The sequence below is a fragment of the Synchiropus splendidus genome, chromosome 13, assembly GCF_027744825.2.
Source record: "Synchiropus splendidus isolate RoL2022-P1 chromosome 13, RoL_Sspl_1.0, whole genome shotgun sequence".
Taxonomy (NCBI): Eukaryota; Metazoa; Chordata; class Actinopteri; order Syngnathiformes; family Callionymidae; genus Synchiropus; species Synchiropus splendidus.
The window spans coordinates 5,277,504-5,298,054 of NC_071346.1; the positions used below are offsets into that span (position 1 = coordinate 5,277,504).

The following is a 20,551-nucleotide window of genomic DNA, read 5'->3' on the forward strand; positions in this document are numbered from 1 at the left end:
GCACAAATTTTCTAATATTTTTCGCAAGGAATAAAAGATTGATCATTTTCTGTATGCTGCAGACGAAACATGTTATTGCTTTGAACTGGAAAAATATTCAAAATCCAACATTTGGTCAATGGATGAGTGAGTTGACATGTAACCGTGCCCTTGAAAAAACAGGAAAGTACATGACTTTTATGCTATTTGGACACCTTTTGTTGCATTTTTATTTTGTTATTAATGTGGTGAGTGGGAAAGGGAAACATTTGGACTGTTTACATTGTTTTGTGCTTGTATTTATTTTATATTTATGATTATAGAAATCAAAATCAATAAACATATGTTTGAAAAAAAAAAGAGTAACGTGTTGTCTGCATCACATCCATATTTCTCTGCGTGTGTGTGTCTAGTTGTGTGTCTGTGTGTTTCTCCATGCATGTCTCCCCTCTGTGACTGTTGTGGAATGTACTTCTGAGGCAGACCAAGAGGGCAGTGTGTGTCTGCCTCTGTGTGTTGGTTTCTCTCCACATCTGTCTGTGTGTGTGTGTGTGAGGCAGCCAAACATTGGTGAACTGAACCAAGAGGCTAAAGTATCTCCGACATCCAAAGAAGATCTGAAGCTGCGGATCCGTTTTCATTTCCATCAGAGAAGGTGAGCGAGACTTGTGTAGTGCCGCGTGAGTGTGTGTGTAGCGGTGCTCCGCATCAGAGCGAGAGGAGAGAACACAAACACACGAATCTCAACTGAACTTCAGAGGGAACAAAAAACAACAAATTATTCATCGGCGGGTGTTGAAGAGCGGCTTCAGAGCTGGAGAGCGTGGCGGTGCATGATGGGATTGTTTGGTTTCAACGGCGTTTGATGCTACATCCTGGTCTCCGCCCCGCTGCTGCAGAGACGCGGCGTTATCTCCTCCGACACACGCGCTCAGCCAAACACGCCAGTAAACACACACCTGCGCCGTGGCTGCGTTCCTGGCGCGTTCCCCACTCTGGCGCAGCTTTAAAGTAGGTGTCAGAGTCGCTACCTGTTCCAGGCTGTGGCAGGATGGTGGGCATCCTGGCAGGCCGCGACAGGCTGTCGGCGTTAGCCGAACATTCTACGGTTAATTAGACAACAATGAGGGCCGAGCGACAAACGGAGCGCGGGAGGAACAGAGGGGGCGACAGGCTGCTGCCAGCGCCTCACATGAGCCTCCACAAATGTTCGGCCGAAGATGGCAGCGATCCGTTTCCTCCTGGCTGCATTTTATTTCCCCTCAGATGATGTCCACCAGTCGCACCGGGGCCTGGGCTGCGGGGCGTGACGTTCAAATCAAGGCCACTCGACAAACCAATCGTAGCATTATGACCACCTTCTGCTCCCTCTTTGCTTCTAAAACTGACCTCTTAGCTAACAAAGGTGTAATGTGGTGCTTCTTCTTCTCCAAGTGTAAGTCATTTCCAGATGTCTTTGTGTGTGTGGTGTGTGTGTGTTGCCTTAAAAGGACAGCAGAAAATACATTTTCTTATTTAAGGCTTTGGAGTCAAGTCTCCTCACCTGCGGGGAATCCGTCCCAGATCTCCAGCCAGTCGTACCGGCAGAGGGCACCGGGTGGCGGCGTGGTGTCGGGCTCCATGTCGAAGCTGTCAAACTCCACCACGATCTCTGACATTTTGGGGGCGAAGATCATGAAGGTGCAGTCCAGGTTGTTGGGGTACTTCTCGGGGAAGCCGGGCGTCTTGATGACACCACTGGGAGCCGTGAAATTCCGGGAACATTCCGGCCCTGAGGACGGAAAAACAGATACGACTCTCAGAGGTCAGAGACTCACACAGATGTCCCTTTTACGACTTCACTTCATTGTTGTGGCAAACTGATGCTGTTTCCTCTGACAAAAGCGGAGCCCATGAGCAAGGACCTGAACGACTTCAGAACCAGCAACACACTCAGAAGTTCTGACCGCTTTGATTCAACCTGAGCTGCAACCGGACTTCCATCCTCATCCCACTCTGCTGCTACATGACTCATCCCTCCATCCTCTCTTTCATCAGCAGCTAAACACCCCCTCCTCTCCTTCACCACTTTCTCGATGCTCGTTCGGTCGCGTTTTCATTCAGACTCGTAACACGTCGGCGGGTCGTTCCAGCATCAATCGTTTCCTGTCAAGTGGAAGGACGCGCCGATTTAAAGAGGACTTTGAGTCAAGTTCAGTCGGGAGGGAAACAAGAGGCTTTCTGAGGAGAAATCTCTGCTGCCGTCACCCCGGCTGACCGTCTTCACCTCCCGAGGAAAGAGACGTGAAGGAGGTCAGGAGACAGTGACGGATCCCGGTGGGCGGGCGACGACACCAGAGGAGGGTCAAGTGTCCCTCCAGGCCAGTGTCCGTGTGTATGTGAGTGTGAGGAGGAGCTCGAGTTGCAGGAGCAGATGTGACCTGCATGTTATCTGAGCACGTCTGTTAACGTGAGCCTGCACTCTCCCTTTCACACACACACACACTGATCCGAGCTCACGCTGTTGACACAGGTGGTGTCATTAAAGAGGCGGCGTGATGAATGACGAAGATGAGCAGGGAGGCCACCCCAACACACTTCTGAGCGTGTGCGATCGACTGAATGAGATTCTTCAAATATTTTTCATTTGTCCTCTCACGTGTGGTCGAGTCGGACTCGGTGTGCCGCAGGATTTACACTCCTCTCACTGTTTTCGTTATTTCCCCGCCGTCAGCACGTCTCAGCTCCCACATACTTGTCTCAGTTTAGTTTTCCAAATTCCCCCAAAACGTCAGCCAGAAAAGCCAAACTGCACTGGGTCTGGTGGCGCTCTCACACGCGGAGAAATATTGGACTTATTATCGAGACAGAAAAGTAGCCGAGGAGCACACAGCTGGACTTGAAAGTCGCCTCTCCAGTCTCTACATCGATGAGCTTCTGATCATCAGCGATGTTCTCCACCCAAACGTCGCTGTGGTCCACGCTGCCCTGGCAACCTGCAATGACGTGGGTGGGTTCCAGTCAAATATAGTCAGGACTCCCTTCTGAATTATAGGAGGCCATTATTGACACGGATGAGCGGCGGGTGTGACCTCCAGGTTATTTTGGAGGAGCTTAGGAGACGCCAGAACGTCTCTCATTATCTCCAGCTGAACCCCCTGCTCGTGGTTTCCTCCTCAGTCAGAACACAAACCAAAGACTGATGATGATGTCATCGGAACTAGGAGCTGATCACCGACTGACCCTCTGCCCCTTCATGTGATTATCATGTCAGCAACAGCTGGAGTCAGCACTTAGCTTGATAGCATCTTAGCGCTAATGGCTACATTCCAGTTTGGTTGGAATGTTCTGAGAAATGTTTCTAATTTTGTGGCCTGAGAAACAAGGCAAAAGCACCAGGGGTTCGGCCACTATATCATCAGCAAACATCACGGTCCGTGGAGACTGGTCGCTGACCGCATCTGTCCATCACACAGAAGAACATCAGAGCGCATCAGTAACAAGCTTGTGTCCGCCGCTCCGGGTCCAAAAATAATCCTGACTTCATGTGACCTTCAGTGAGACAAAGAGCCACTTCAGAGGAGGGAGGAAGCTCCGTTGCAACACAAACAGCAGCAGACGCACAAAAACAAGTGTGCAACTGAGTTGGATGTGTGGCGGGGATCACCTGAGCTGTTTTTAGCTTGACACAGAGGAAGGACCATATTGAGGCCACCCCCCACCTCCCCTCACACCGTCCCAGTTTCTGCTCTTCTTCACCACGCCATCCATTTCATTTGCAGGTCACCCCCGTTGGCTTCAAGGACAAAAAGCCCATTAGCTAAATGAGCCCGGGGTCCTGAACACCTGTCTGACTCCCCCACACACACAGACTCAGCCTCACTTTAGAGGACATCACTTTGGCTAAAATCCTGTTAGTCTTCACTCAGAAGGGTCTTGATTTACATTCCTGGACCGGGACTGCGGACCCAGAAGGACGGGGAGTCTGTGCCGAACAGATTTACGAGACCGTGTCACCACCACTACCTGAGCGGCGCTCATGAATAAATCAGTGGTAGGACAGACGTGGGGAAGAAGCACGGTGTGGAAACCAGATGGACGAGTCCGTTTTGGTTTTACTGAGCTCTTCACTGTTTCATTATTTGTTGTTGCATATTGCAATTTCATTCCTGTCGTAATTCTCTATTGTTGCCTTAGTAGTTGCAGTATAAATTACCTCATTGTTTTGTGTAATAATACTATAATAGTGGTCATAATGTTTTGGCCAGTAAAGTGGAAGTCTTGTGAAGTGAGATTTCATCTCGTGAGCGAGGCTCTTGAGATGAGCAACGTCTAAAAACAGACCCTATGAATCACTATGAAGCTCACTTGGTTCCTTTATGACCCATTTTCAGGATGAATCACGTCGGCGTCGTTGGTAAAGTCTCCCGTTCCAACATGACGACATCATTAATATGTCTTTACAGGCGCGGCGGAGCTGGTGGTCCCTGGACTCGGCTGCATTACACCTTTTCATTTCTAACTGACAACGCGAGACCCAGTCAGTTGGGGACGGTTATTTCAGGATCTCCCGGTTCTGGGGGCGCTGATGGCTCTCGGGAGAGCAAACAACAAAAGGAAAGGAATCAAAGGCAGAGCATGTGACCCTGCGGGAGGCGAGGGTCGCGGCTGAAGATGAAGCTGTGGACCAAAGTGGACCCGAGGGAAAAGAGGAAGCAGGAATGTAGGACACTGAAGCCGCTTTCCTGCCAGTGGCTTCGACATCCTGCTCCTGCTGTGATGTTTGTTCTGCGGGTCAGTGGCGCTAAAGATCAGCTCTGTTTGTTTGGACCTTGGACGGCACGAACCGGTTCCAAAGCATCTCGAGGACGACGACCTCCAAACGAACTAACCACCCACGGCTCAACAGTCTCCACCAACGCCTGGTTTCTTTGGGTCAGCTGAAGATGAATGTCTTGTTTCAAAGCGGCGACTTCAAGTTCTTTCCTCTGAGGGCCGACTTTTTCGCAGAGGGATTTATTTTTCGCAGACACTGAGGTGGCAATGTAGCACAACAAATAGCATGTTGCTAGCACACAATGCTCAGAACAAGGACAAGTCAGCGATGAAAACCTGGGACCCACCTGTCTTGAAGACCTCGTAGCGAACAGAGAACCCAGCTCCCGGGGTTTCGTAGTCCGAGACGAACTTGATCATCAGCTGAGTGCCGCTGGAGATGATCGGCGAGGGCGCGATCTTCCCGCAGAACTTCCCCAGCATGGGCGACAGGTCATCTCCGCCATTGTAGACCTCCACGTAGTCGTACCTGCAGCCGGAAACAAGACCAGGTTTAATCCCGAGACCATCGCTGCCGCTCGGCTCCGAACAGCTGCGGAACATTCGCCTGACTGATGATCGTGTCCAACGCTCCACGAGCGGCTCCAGGCGATAAAATGTTGATCAGTCATCCCGCGATAGCCACTAATGGTGTTCTGAAGGGCCATTCCGCTGATTTGACAAGTGAAGGTCAGTTTAATTGCAGCAACACAGCTGCTCTGGAATCCAGAGGAAGTTTGTCAAGCAGGCTAAAATCACCCTCAGGACCGGGAGAGGGAAAACAACCGTATTTTCTCCTGGCAGGTTTAATGGAAGTGAAGTTTGTACACTGGGAAGATGAGGACGGTAAGCTGTGACGTGACGGATGCGTCAGGGGGAACAAGACGCTCTTTGTGTTTTGACTCCGACACTCGGTTCACCGGCGACTTGGCTGGACGAGCCGTGACGTTCAGGTCAGACCGACAAATCCCCAGAAACCACCTGCTTAACATGACAGCCAGCAGTCATGAGTCACCCACATCAACATTAGATCTATGCCGCGTGTGTTTAGGAAGTCAATCCTGGTCAAGAGTCTGAGTCATTCACTTGACTTTCTAAGATTCATGAGGGATTGAAAATGGATAGTAACAGTTGAAGACAGAGACTTGAAGTCTCGGACATGTGCGTGACCAGTCAAGTCATGCCGCCCAAGGCTCCACATTTGATGCACGACGGCGAGGAATTCACAACTCATCGGTTATATATCGGTTAAAGCACGTCACAGGGTTGCTGGTTCGGGTCCGGTGAATGTCCCTTGTGCATGCATTTTTAAAATTCATACATTTTACCGCAATCGTCATCAAAGTATCAGCGCCGTAGATAGAAATATAAACCATCATCTCAAGAGCAACTTGACCAAAATTGCAGCCAGCTGGGGAAAAGCTGCGGGTTGGTTTAGATTATGTATGAGGTTGCTATACTGTGCTAGCTACTGTATTGTAGCATTGTACGTTTAATAATGCCTGCTAGCTTTAACACCTGAGCTACAGAAAACAATTCATGAATTAATGAATGGAAGATGCATTTGTTTATTTATAGCAACAAATGTGCATCAGTGAACAAGCGTTTCACCTTTAAGGAATGAGTCCATGCTACTTCCTGCTCTGACAACAAAGCCATACATGTCAGCCAATGACCATGCGCTTGCCATCTGACGACAATAGAAATATAAATGTTTGATTGAATCCTTCATTTGAAGTTACATTTACGTGTTAAAAAGTTCCCGAAAAATCCGGACACCTTTTCTCCCTGTACCGGATTCACCGCGTTCCTGACTGAACCCGAAGAATCTTGAGGCAACATTCACAACACGGCTCCTGGAACTTAGATGATTCATTTATGGACTTCAGAAGGCAGAGGATCTGACTCTTGTCTCCCGACATGACTCCTCACTGACTTGACCAGGAAGGTTTTCGCTGGAACGGCGGACCGTCTGGAGGGAAAGTCCGCTCAGACGATGGGAAAAAAACAGGAGGATGGAATAACTGAAGGTGTGACGCAGCACTGCGGACGCGCTTCCCTCTCAGCTGCAGCTTTGCAGGAGGTGAAAGTTACAGCAAACTTGTTCTCATTAATGTGGTGACAATAACTTCCAGATGTGAGCGAGGAGTCGCAGAGGAACAACAGAACATCCTCCTGCCAGCATGTTAATGAGAGCCAAGCAGGTTTTCCTTCGACTCCTGAGAGAGAGGGAGAGAGATGGGGGAGGAAGGCTCCACTCCTGTGTTCACTTGAAGGGAAAATCTGATCCTGCATCAGATGTGAGTTTCTACTAACGTGAAGCTGCTTGTTGTGGAGGAAAGCAAAGCACAAACACCAGAACCGAACCATTTGAAAGAGGACAGAGCGAACTTTGTCGTTGTGTAAACCGTCAGTCGGGTCCAAACCGAACCGGGCGGGAACAGTGGCGTCACTGCGACGAGTTACTGTGACAAGACTTGGTTGATGTGGTCACAGTGAAGTACACGAAAACAACCGACATTCCTGATGTTCAAAACGACAATCCTTCATTCACAAATACTCCAAACAACACACGTGACTCGTGGACTAATTATAGACTTTACATCACCGCAGAGACGTCAAGCCCGAACCTGAACTCTCTCAAGCTTCAGTGGTCCAAAAACTGAGGCATTCCTGCGGAAATGGAAACCAGTTCGAAAGCCCCAAAAAAATGTCGGAGCTTCAGATGCGTTCAAGTGCAGGAGGAAATACCGGCAACACTGTCAAGGTGAACCTGATAGTGAAATCAAAAGTCAACTGAACATGTTTATTTCTATTCTTAGGCACACCAGATGCTCCTGACTTCCCCCTCCAGGGGGATCCTCTGCTTCCACTGCTCTCCTTCTCCAGGCCCATCCCCTCCAGAGCTGCCATCCTCACTGGTCATCGAGGAAGTCATTCCAACCTTCCTCAACCCAACTGGATCCCACATGGGATTCACAAGTCTGGAGAAGTCAACGGAAGCATGAACAAGTACGGCTTCTGAACCAACCTGTGGGTGGAACAGTGAGGCTCCAAAGAGCTGGTCAAGAGCGTCACACTAGCCTCCTTTGACTCCGCCAGTCAGCCTCTCCGTCATCCTGCCACTCTGGTGGTGAGTCGGAAACTTCACAATCCCTCCGTCCAGCTGGTGCCGTGGCGGTTTAGCCCTGCGAGCGAAGCGCTCGTAACGGGCAGCTGGACTCGGAGGTTGAGAGTAGCTGGTGCGGTTAATGAGGGGTGTGAGGGAGGCTGCAGGACTTGTCCTGAACTTGAGTGTGAAGAGACAGGCCCGCTTCATTAAACGGTCCGAGCACACAGACGGGGCCTCCAGGACCGGCGCAGCAAGCGAGCGAGGCCATCTGCATGCCAACACACACACACCCGTTCCCTCTCTCTCCCCATGGCTCTTATTTTAAAAACTCTTGTAAGACACGGTGGAGAGGAGGGTGAGGGGGGGGAGTGGATGCCATGAATAAAAATGCCATCATCCTCACATCACCGGTGGCGCTTAGACTCTCACAAGTGAGCACTTAAGTCGGTCCTCACAGGGCATGTAAATCTTCCCGCGAAACAGCAGCATCACATCGGCGCCTGGAGAGGGCGAGGAAAATAATATCCAAAAGACAAAGAACTTCGCTCACCTTCGGAAACATCAGAGCCTTGTTTACGCCCAGAGCGGCCGCCGACGCATAATGAGAGCAAACAGACCTTCGCCAGAGTTCAGGAACCCCAACAACTGACTCTGCTAATTGCTAATGTGGCGCAGTCTCGGAGTCAGGACTGGGTGAAACAATGAATTATCTTTGTCAAGTGGTATTGGCGGGAAGTGCCTCACAGCCAGGAGCACAGTTGGACATTAGAATCCGAGCGAGTCTTCTGAATTCTACGCCTGTGTCTTTCAGCCATGTTGAGCAGAGACCCCACACACAGATGCAAGTCCTGCAGTAGACTTACAACCATTTGACATTAGATTCCATTATTTTGTCTCAAGGAGAGTGATGAGGCCGAAGAGTGGCGCGTTGAAATCCACTTTCCACAGGTCATAAAACATCTTTGTCTGGAGCACGTGTTTGTGAAGTCTTCAATCGGGTGGAAAGATTGAAACAGACACCAACAATTTGTCGGACCAGTGTTGGGTGCAGACTTAAGCAAACACAGATGGGGTTTCCTCGAGTCCGAAAGGTGCACCTCAGAGATTTGGGAGGAAAAAGCCTCTCTGTCCGGCGACACCGGATCCACAACTCAGCGACGCCACAAAGCGCTAAACAACTTTTCACTTCCACTGGACATTGACACGATAGATTTCCACTCGGAGCGACAGCACGTCCACTTCTTCCAGAAACATGCCGCTTCAATTAAAGCGCTGGGTTGAAACTGTCGAGACGCCCGCGGGGATCGCTGACGGACAGACGGGAGGGCGATGGCGAGATAAGAGGCTACAGCAGAAAACTGGCGGAGGAAGGAAAACAGCCCAAGACTGCAGTTGGTAAAAAAACAGAGGTGACTGGCGAACAAGAAAAGGACTGTTATGGAAGAACAGCGGGTGGATCAGTGCCATTATTGACAGAGAGAGGAATGGTAGAGGCTCCAGACTGAGGTGTACTGAAATGATAGTTTTGGTCGCGTTCCCAGAGTTTATATAACTTAGATAAATTCACACTTTTTAAAAGTACACTGAGCTTCTCTGACTCTGCAGATCAACATGGAAGCTCAGGCAGAACAAGACGGAGGTGAGACTTGTATGGAAACTGTCACCAGCTTTGTAGTTTCTCTGCAGGGTATCAGTCATTCAGGAGAGACTCAGAGCAGAACTCTTCCAAAAGAAGACAGCTCAGGATGTCACTAAAACACCTTGGTATTGCCTCAAAAATTACAGGAGGTTAAGGGAGAGAGGACCTCTTAATTTCAGCTGCTGCCCCCACGACTTGATATCAGTGAACCGGAGGAAAATGGAAGGCACATTCGACTCTCCCAATAAATTCAGTTCCAGAGAGAGAGAAGTCGACCAAACTGAACCCTTCCATCAGAGTGTGTTTCTCCCACCGTTCAGTTGAATTAGAAACAGAACAAACATTTGTCATGGGAAAACACCAAGCAGACGAGGCGACACATCAAAACACCAACGTTTGAAGAAGCATTGAAAACTTGCAGGGAACTGAAACATCGAGCTGCGAATAGAACGCGGAGGTGACTAACACGACCACTTCCTCAACAACCTCACCCGGTCAGCTGCTGACTTCAGAACACTGAGTCACTGTTTCTATGAACTCGGAATGTTCCGCAAAAACCGTTGCCACTGACTTGAAGATTCAGCAGCTGATTCTGAAACAGCACTGCAGCTAGAGCTCAGGTCCAGATGGGAACAAAGGAAGAACATGAACTGAGGAATACATTTCTCTTAGCGGTAGCCATTAGCTCAACAATCAAGCTGAACTGTAGCGGACTCAGACACTGTGGGTTCAATGTCCCCGATGTTAGCAGTAATAAGTGAACCACAATGAGAGAATGTGGAATGTTGTTCTGTGGTTGCTTCGCAGCAGCGACTGCAGCTCTGCCTCTTTCCTCCATCACGGGGCCAAAAACACCTAAAGAGACACTTGCTGTAGAACATATGTCGGCGCCAGCGCTTCTCTTTGTTCGGCGAGTGTTTGTGCGTTCGCCTCCCACACATGCGAATCATCTGCCCACAGGGGAAGCGCGTATCGTCCGCTGCAGTGTCCCCATGGGTGGCCACCCCGGGGCCGCCGCAGCAGACAGATACAACACCTCCTCCTACGAGCTTCATGAGAAGAAGGCGTCATTGTCGCGCAGCATTAACAGCACAAAAGCCTGCAACCTCCGACACACAGTTTCACCCGCGGACTCTGACCTGCGACCTCGGTGTCTCCGGGCCGAGCGTGACATCAGGTTAGCGCGGGGCTATAAAAGTTCACAGAGAAACATGTCGCCTTGTGACCGTGAAGCTTAATGAACGCTGGAGACAAAAGCGGCTGTAAACATTCTTGTTAACATTGTGAGGAGACGAAGCTAGCAGCTCCAGCTCAGGAGCCAAATGAGTTTAAAAATAAACCGCTTCAATGTCACGTTAAAGTTGGACTGACGGAACCTGGCCTTCCCTGGGAGGGAGACAGAGCAGCTTTCTGTCGTCTGTTCACAAGATCGCCGCATCATCAGTGAAGAAGTGAACGTCTGCTTTGTGTTTTGCTGCATTCCGATGTTCCGCGCTCAAATGCGTGACTGATTTTTATGTGATTCATGAGCGTGGAGAGCGCTCTGGAAGGAGCCTGCCCTGCTCTGTGACAGAAAGCGGAGACTGAGGCGCAACTGTCGATAAAGTTTTCAGCCCGCTCTCGTTGTCTTTCTGGACCATATGGACGCAGACTTCAGCTACACCAGCTAGCCTCCTTTATTTAGCCTCACTATCATCGCGGGTTTGAAGTAATACACCAGTAGAAGAACTTCAAGTTAGTGCTGAATCTCACTGATGGCAGATACATTAGCGATGCGACTCATTCACGGTTGAGACAACACAGTTGTGCTAATTGCTACATTAGCTCGATAGCCCAAAATATCACAGCAGTAGATCAAGCCGTCTACTTGTTTTGCAGGGTGTTGTGCTTCACATTTCCTCTTTAATGTCTTGTGAAAGTAGAAATGTTACTCTCTCTGTTTTTAAGTCATGATGCAGGAGCTCTTTCTCTAGCTAGCAAACAGCTAGCGTGAGAAAAGGGAAGGCTCATGAGGGGCTAGCATCAGCTCTTGGACACAACTTTCGCAATCTAAACTCGGAGTGAACGACCATGCGGCAGATAAGGATTATCGTAATGACAATGGAAGGCAACACTTGACGGAGCGTCCGGCTCTGGAGTGCGTGCCGAACATCTGGACCGAATCGCAGAGCGCTTCCTATAAATCCCAGGGTTGCAGCTGTGTGACGTCGCTGACAGGGTTTCCCCTCTCGCTCCTCGTTAATCTGCTTGTTAAGAATCTAATCTGACACGTGTTTTCGTTTGCTCTGATGACTCTCGGCGTCATTACCGAGCGGATCCGACCCAGGCTCTGCTCTTCTCCTCCACGGTCATCATCACAAACACTTGCGAGGGGAAACAATAGCGGGACACAAATATTTGCTGTCAGAGGAAAACAGTCATCTGGAGCCGTCGCAGGTTTTTTCCCCCTTCGATTGTTTTGGCGTGCTGACGCCTGCTTCCCGAAGAGTTGTGTAACACATTATTGAAGTTTATAACAAGGAGAGGCTGGAGGCCACGTCGACACCAAACAATCGTCTCAAACTAATGAATGCACATCTGCATTTCAGACTTCCTCGGTGACTCAGAGTCGCTGAGTGTGAGTCTCACAGCTGCAGAAAAACAACTTCGAGTGGGTTGAAGAGTTTCATGCGTGTAGCAACACTGCTGTCCATCAAAGCTGCTACACACTTGTCAAGTAGCATATTCTCGTGATACCGAAGCATGTTGGCCCCAAACATGACTGGCACCAAAGAGCCTGAATGTCGACTGAAACATGTTCTTATGAGGTCTCAAGGACTCGCCCAGGTGAGTGGGACTCGCCCACTTCATTCCAACTGACAACAAAAGTACGATTAAATAACCGACACCACTCAGAGAGCCCCCTAGTGGACACGCATGCAGCGACACATGAAGCTTCATGGCGATGAAATGTTTGAGTTTTCCAACTCGGATCACAGTCAGAGGAGGTTCAAGTCTAATCCACTCACACGGCCGCATTAATGATTCAAGCTTTCCGTCGTGTCGCTTTCCTCGCGAACGCAGTCAGCGGTTCGACGATTTTCTCAACATCAAACAACCTTCTGCAGCAGCCATGTTTCACCTCCTCCAGTCATTTGTAAAAGACTTTATTTGTGTCGCTCTCGTGCTACATGCTAAACACGGTGTATTTCTACTGTGCTACTCCAGATCTCGCTAAATGACTGACAGCTGCTCTGAGAGTCTCTTCTCCTCAAATTGTGTTGGATTGTTGGCAGAAGGATCACATGATCGCAGCAGTTTCACTTCCCCGCTCCTCTCAGACGAACGTTAATGTTGCCGCTCGAACAATCCGACACCCGTCATGCTGCAAATTGCCTCCTCTGATAATGCGCCTCTGATAACAGCAGCGCCGCACAAATTGCCGTCATTATTTCTGTGTGTTTTCTCCCTAAAAGTTCCACAAAGTTTATCAGCGAGGGAGAGGAGGAAGAGTGCAAACGGAGGTCAGGAGTGAGAGGAGACAGCAGGAAGATGAGAGGCTGCAGGAACCGGAGGGGAGGAGGAGGTGAGGAGAGGAAGAAGCGACAGAACAGCCTGAGGTCAGAGGAGGAGGAGGGAGGTCTGTCACCAAGGTCAGGGAGAGTCTGACTCCGGCGGCACGCCGTGATGCTGCCTGACCACTTTCTGGAGTTTCAAATGCGGAGCGACGGCACAAACAAGAGTTCACGCACTTCTGCGAGAACTCCTCTGAAGCCTCTCCTCCTCTGAGCTGACAGCTTCACACACACAGGAGTGAGTTGGACTCAAAGATTCTACACCAGAGTGAGTCCTTGACACTTGAATCCGTCTGTCCATCCATTCCTCCCTCCTTCTCAGCCTCCCTCAACCATCTATCCATCCCTTAAAATCCATCTGTCCCTCACTCCCACCCATCCAACTGCCCCATCCATCCATCTTTCCCTCCTTATTCCTACCTCAACCATCAATAATCCATCCCACCATCCACCTGCCCTGCCTCCTTCCAACATCCATCCATCCATCTCTTCCTCCCAACCTCACTCCAACTGTCCATCTATCATCCATCCATCACTCCCACCCATCCAACTGCCCTTCGTTCTTCCATCCATTCATGCATCCCTTTTTCCCCACACTCTCTTCCACTGTCCATCCATCCATCTTTCCCTCCGTCTCCCTCCCTCAACCATCTATCCATCCATTACTCACACCCATCCACCTGTCCTTATCCTTCTTTTCATCAGTTCCTCGTACCATCTATCCATCCATCCCTTCCTCCTACCCTCTCTCCCACTATCCATCCCTTCCTCCCTCCCTCCCTCCATCCAGAAGACTTCAGAGAATCCAAAATCTGTAGCTCAAGAGGTCACTTCAGCACCAACAACACACACAAACACCTCACTCCACCGCAGTCACGTGACCTCTCCATGTGACCATCTGGTCCGGACACAACTTTTTTTGCACAGATTAAGACATCATCTGGAGGGCGCAGAAGAAATGTCAGCATTGTTTCTCTGGATCAACGTTCTCCCTTGTCCATTCAGGAAAACAAACTCACTCCCCCCCCACCATGTTTCCCCTGACAACCCCTTCAGCCAGTCACTACAAGTGTAGCACTGTAGCAATAGGCCCTCTGGCTCAGCTTGTGCCGACAGAGCCGCCACAGACACTTGTCGTCGCTCTCAACAGTATCAAGAGACACTTTAATCCACGGATTCCAACCCACATTCTCTGCCAGTCATCCCCACTCTGAGCACGGCAGCTCCAGAGAAGACCGAAAGTTTCCACTGATCAAAAATCATTCAGTTGTTTGCAGAATAAAATGAAATGCTAGAAATATTGTTGAGAAGTGTTGACGTCTGGAAACCAGCCGAGATGTTTGCAGTGCAGAAAACTCCTGAAGTGACTGGAAGTGACACCAAGTTTGGACAGGCAGAGTGCGTGTGTACACGTGACTGTGTGTGTGTGAAGCCCTCGCACTGCTCCAGCCCCGCTTCATGTAGGAGGAAGTAGTTCAGCCAACTCCTAGAAAGATGTCCCAAATAATCCTGCCACCGACGCATGTCCCCGCGCCCGGGTGTTTTTCCCACGCTCCGCAGGGATCCACTTTTCTCACTGCTACAGACTCTGGCTTAAAAATAGATCCGCTGTGGTCGAGCTCGGTTCTGGAGAGGGACGGACCACACTGAATGTTTTAGTAGGACCACTGAGATGTGGGCCCCACAAGACACAGGACACCCACAAAACAGGCTTCACTGAAAGTGAGTGGACATGAAACCACTGAATCCAACACACCCGAGTGAGTCCTGGTCACCCAAGTTGCCAGACATGACGTGAGAGTTTTGTCGTGACGAGTGGCTGCTGAATTCTGGGCTGAAGAACGAACCGTCACGAGTGACACCACCGTGCCAATGTTTCATGAGTCTCGGAATAATTCAAAAGTCAACTCCAGCTTCTTCAGGTCACTGGAATGTGGGTTGCGGGACAGAAGCTGGAGCCGCCGCGCCCCTGCTCCCCTCCTCGTCTCCCCCGTCTCTCGCTGCACCTCTCCCACTCCCATGATTTAATTACTGGCCTGGATATGGAACAATCATGTCGCGGCACTGGGAAACATGGCGGCTGTTTACCAGGCAAACAAAGACAGCAAACGCTGGCGTGTTTCCCACATCTGCGTGACAGCACCACTTCCTCTCGCCGCCACGGTGACCGGCGATTACCAGCTACAGCGTTTCCAAAAATACATATCAGGTCGGGGACGGCGAGATCTAAATTGGAACTTCATCGGACGACGTTTTTACAAGTGGAGATTTATGACGCCGTTACGCTGGCGCCGATAAAACTGATCATAAAGTTGATGATGTCATGAAATTGATTTTGGGTTAAAAGAGCTGCCGTCATTGTGATGCAGACCTCGTCTTGGAACTCTGGTTTCCTCCCACCGAGTCAAAGCAATGTGGGTTTAAAAACTGAAAAGCTTTTCTGTCTGCATAACAGAAGTGGGCGTGGCTTCCAAGTGGCGAAACAACAATCGTGGTTTTTATGTTAGCACCTTGCATAAATCCTGGTTAGTTCCAGTGTTATTTTCCGTCTCCCTGTTTTATCCAGAACAATCCAGACTGTCTTCATTCATTCCAACTCATGGATTGCTGAGTCATCATTCAAAACTGAGTTTGGGTCGACACCTGCTGCTTCCTGGCGCCACATTTGGGCTCCCAAATATTCCAAAGAGTTTGACAGTCACTGAAACGATTCTCAGCTCTGAAACAACTTGTCGTGTTTGTGACCCAAGAAATGATCGGCCAACAGAACCGGGTCAGGAATGTGTTCCAGACAAGTCCGGAAGTTAAGCAAGCAGCAGTTCACGTGCGGAGAGAAGTCGTCATCGAAATCAAATGATGAATCAAGAACAAAAACTTGTTGTGTAGAGGACAACACAGGGTCGTAATTAGCATCTTGCTAAAGGGCACTTCAGCTGACAGCCTGCGGTTTAGATCCTCACATGTCAGTTCAGAACCTCTCGGCGGTCCAGAGCTGAATCCTGGCTGATTCAAACATCAACTCATCGTCGTCTGCAGACTCTGCGAGACCACAGTCCCGCAGAGTCTGGGCCGTGTTTCTCACTTTAGAAGCCGCAACCGTGTGAGCGCGGGACTCCGCCCATAGTCCTCAGCCCCGCAGCCAGTCATGAGAGCGGAGGAGCAGCTGATCCTGGTGTGGAAACTTACTCGCCAGCAAAAGAAGCTGGAGTGACCACAAACTCAGCAGCTTCCTGGACGAACCACTACCAGGAAGAGGCAAGCATGGCGTCCTGTGTCGAGGCACAGTGTCAAAGCAGTCAAGTCGAGTAGTTTACCGACTAAAACAATGGCACTAAACATCCGCTTTGCTCCTACAGTTGTTTTCACACGTAACACTGGATTCCTCCAGGGCAGCAGGTGGTGCTGTGACAAGCGCAGATAAGCAGCAGTCTGACAACTCTCTCCTGATACCCATCAATAGTTTCACATTTAAGATTCAAAGAGCCAAAAGCTTCGCCCCAGACAAGTCCACTCTTGTCCTCAAGTCACGCCAAGACGCCACAAACAAGGTCCAATATCGGCCTGGAAATCCACATTAGCATCCCTCCATTAGCATCTTTAGCTTGACAACAATGCTAGCTGCAGTGTGTCCGTGACAGAACACGAGTGACTCCACAACTGCTTGGTTCCTTCTCAAAAGGAAATTCAACACTTGAAGACGTGCCGCTAACGTCGCTACAGAAGACAATAGCAAACTTTTCCATCATCAGAAAAGCTTCCTGGTTACGACTCAACTGAAGCATCAACTCGTTCTGATCCGGCTGCTTTACTCCGTCTCATTAACAAACACGGCACTCAATCGGCGAGATGATAATCCAACTTTTATCATGCGGCTTTATTACGTTTCATTAAGTGCTTAAGCAGCGTTTAACGGCCCCCCGGTCATCACGCTGCAGTCCACAACACCAGGTCTCGCTGAGAGAGTCCAGCCAGGAGCTGGCCCGCGCCGTCGCCGCTTACGACTCCCACGACGGTGAAACTGGAGCTGATGTGTTGGAGGAGCATCTGGGTTTACGCAGCGGCGGTTTATGGCGCTTTTAAAAGAGACGGCCTTCTTTATGGAGGCGCAGGAGACACCCAGGCTTTTGTCAGGGGCAACACGAGCCAGCATGTGTCCCACCACAGGGGGGCGAGGGGCTCCTTGATGGGGACTGTTCACGGCATGTGGAACCAAACATGGAGAATGTTTCGGGGTTCATTAGCTCAGGGACTTCAGTCGTAGAAGCACAATATCCCTATTTTTGACTTTATTTTTGGCCATGGCTTCATGGTCGTTCAGTAATGGAAGAATGCTCCTCTCTTTTTTTATGTCGTGAAGTTAACTTTTTTATATTATATTTTTTAAGTTCCTGATAAATTTCTTTTTTTAGCAGATGAATCTCTCACAATGACTGATTTCCCAACTGCTTTTTACAATCTTCATGATGTTGAAACCATGTTTTTACCAGCATATTTTTTCTGAGCTTCTTCTTCTTTCTCTTTTGGCTTCTTGCCAATGGATCATCTTAGTTCAGTCCAGATTTTTTTTGCATACAACTACCTTTATTTAGAGAGTTTATATAGAGAGTTTTTCATTAGATTTTTTGAATTTATACAAAATGTTACTGTTTTTTTTTTTTGAAAATATCATTTTCAAATGTTTTTCTGATGGCTGTTTTTTACACGAACAAATATTTTTATTCATTTAACATTCATCAATTTCCTCCTAGTTAAATTCAGTTTTTAATGTTTATTTGTTTCTATATATTTTGTATTATTTATAATATTCACATGTCAAGTTTGTTTCTGAGGCTGGATTTCCCTTTGCATTTCTTCTCTTTTGTACATATATTTTTGCACACAGACTTTCTCTTTGGCTGAAATAACCTTTTTTGTTCTGAATTTTTTAAAATATTTTTTTCCAAATAATGTTTAGTTCAGTGTATTTTCCTATGACATTGTGAGCACTTAATTTTATTACATTTTATTTATTTCTTTGTTTATTTTAGTCCTGTGATAATTTCTTGAATGTGCTTCTTTAGGTTATTGTCTAAAAGATGAGATTCCTTTCATTTGATCGAAAACAACTTTTTTTTTTTTACTCAAAATAGAACTTGAACTAGAATTTGAACTTGTTTACAGTTTTAAAAAATCATAAAAATCACCGTCAAGATCAACCGTGTCAACGTCATGTTCTAGGACCAACTTTTGTGTTATATTTCTGATCACATCCACAAGAATGAAGAATGAGACTCTGCGCAGTGTGAGGAGGTAAAGAAGTGTGCAGCATGAAACAGACTGAAGGCGTTTGGAAGTGAAACCCAAGCGAGTCCTCAGGAGAGAGCGCTGGAGTGTGACAACATGTGGCCACTGATAAATGCAGCAATAATGAGCCTGGTTCTTGTCAATGAACTCACTAACTGAATGATTGATCGGCGTCCTCCTCTTCACCAGCACGAGGAAGAAAACCTCGCAGTTGAGATCCAGACGGTTTGATTCATTCCGCTGACTCGCTGCCAAAACTGGAGCAAAGACAAACGCCACCAGCCTCGCTCATCAAATATGAATCACAAATCTAACCCCACAGTTCCACTCAAGTGCTTCCAGCACAATTCCCTGCGAGCAGGGACTCTCCGGCCAATAGGGGGCAGAGTTTCCCCGCTGTATCCGGGCAGGATTACTGCGCGCGCGCGCGCGTGTGTGTTGAACTCTTACTTGCAGTCTCTGTCCTCCAGATCAAAATGCGGATTGAAGTTGATGAGAATCTTCTGGCCTGGTTCCGGCGCCGTGATCACCCACACGCACTGCTGCGAGGGCGGGTAGGCCCCCGGGTAGCCGGGCGAGGTCAGGTAGTCCGCCACGTTGATCTCTATATTCCCTCCGCACTTATCTGCCGACAGAAGCAGCAGTTAGCGGCTCAAGTAGCCGAGGTGTCACAGGTAAACGACAAAATGGCGACCTATGTTGACACCCTGACCTCTGACCCCGGCACAACTTCATAAATGTGTAATCTGTAATTTACAAAGCAGGTGTTTATCATTAATTTATGATGTTTAACTAAGTGAGATCTTATTTTTAGCAGTTTTATTTTCACGTATCACTCCGTTTTTGATTGACAGTTCATCCTCAAAACCACCGTTACGCACCACCATAACCACATATTACACCCCAAACACTCGCAGAAGAGCGACGTAAGGAGGAAAGTGGAGATACTAGTGCGGTCTGGGCGGTGTTTGGAGAGTTTGCCGTCTTAAATCAACAGTTTCTGGACACTGAAATGTGGATGAGAGCCGCGCTAACGGAGAAGAAGTGGATCGCTCGGCTGCCGTCGGAGCACATGATCCGCAGGAGCCGTCAGCACCTACCGGTCTGAGCCAAAGACGCGACAGCGAGCACTTGGATGAGGAGGAACAATAGAGATCCAGCAAACATCCTCACTGACATGCTGCGCCAGGAGGGAGCAGGAAAACCATTCAAATGTGCGCAAATCTTCTCCAATATCATCAGATCCCGGGAGGACAAATCGCAGCTCAAAGTGCCGGACGCGTCCACGGCATCCCGCGCGGCGTCACGCCACCCGCGCACCGTCAGTCGCGGACCAAGTTGCCATGTCGTGGAAGTCCGATAATCCAAGGGTGGAGAGGGGAAATAGAAAATCCACACAGAAGAGACCGACGCGCGCGTCCTCGTGGTTAGAACGGTGCCATGGGTTTGGGACCGGTCTGCGTCGGTACTCCGCCTCTGCTCTCGGGGAATGTCAGGAGTCACCGCGGCAGCAGGGGTTTCCACTCCCACTAAATTCCAGCTCTGAGCGCTCACAGCAGCAGCGACCGCTCCGAGGGTCTGGAGGGTCTGACACCGGCGCGCGGGCGGCAGCAGCAGCCGGGGAGGAGGGAGAGCTGCGCACGCAGACTGACGTGGATCTGCCCCGGAGGTGTGGACTGTGACACCGACGGTCCATTGACGGATCGATACGCGTTCACCAAACATCTGGGGTCTGGGTCTGATGGTGCCACGGCGAGGCTTGAACATAACGCGTTCATAGGACAGTGTTGATGTTTAGTTTGTGATGTGTTCATCCGAGTTTATGTTTCAAATATGATTCATGGAACAATTCATTATATTCCATTTAAGTATCATATATATTGTTATTAATTATTGCCCACGTTAAACGAGCATGTTTTTGCTGTTTGTTTGTTTCGTATTTACATCACATTTATGTCAAGTTTTCCACTGAGGTTGGATTTTTCCTAGTTTCCTATATTTCCTTGCTTAACTCACAGATAAATTCTAGTGTGCACTTCCCACAGTCGACTCGTATTTTACTGTCACTGCTGTGGCTGTTATTTTTCCAGCTCATTAGCACTCGCTTTTTCCAGCGCCATTTTCTTAAGTTTGTTTTCAAGAGGCTGAAACAAAGTCAGTCCTCTAGTTTTATCTATTCGCTTTCATTTT

The 20,551-nt window shown here is 49.0% G+C and overlaps 1 protein-coding gene across 2 annotated transcripts in view; it reads right to left on the bottom strand.

Annotated features, from left to right (window-relative positions):
* The window catches only part of LOC128769080 (neuropilin-1a-like), a 35,269-nt gene extending 15,275 nt beyond the window's left edge, over positions 1 to 19,994 (bottom strand). Inside the window, exons 1-4 of one of the 2 annotated variants that reach the window (XM_053882374.1) lie at positions 19,462 to 19,994; positions 18,812 to 18,986; positions 5,082 to 5,263; positions 1,523 to 1,750 (exon numbers count right to left, since the gene is read on the bottom strand). In XM_053882374.1, coding sequence (XP_053738349.1) covers positions 1,523 to 1,750; positions 5,082 to 5,263; positions 18,812 to 18,986; positions 19,462 to 19,600 — 724 coding nt within the window. In that variant the 5' untranslated portion in view covers positions 19,601 to 19,994. The remainder of the gene's footprint in view (positions 1 to 1,522; positions 1,751 to 5,081; positions 5,264 to 18,811; positions 18,987 to 19,461) is intronic. The other variant, XM_053882375.1, reaches the window with a different exon arrangement.
* Positions 19,995 to 20,551: the final 557 nt, after the last annotated feature.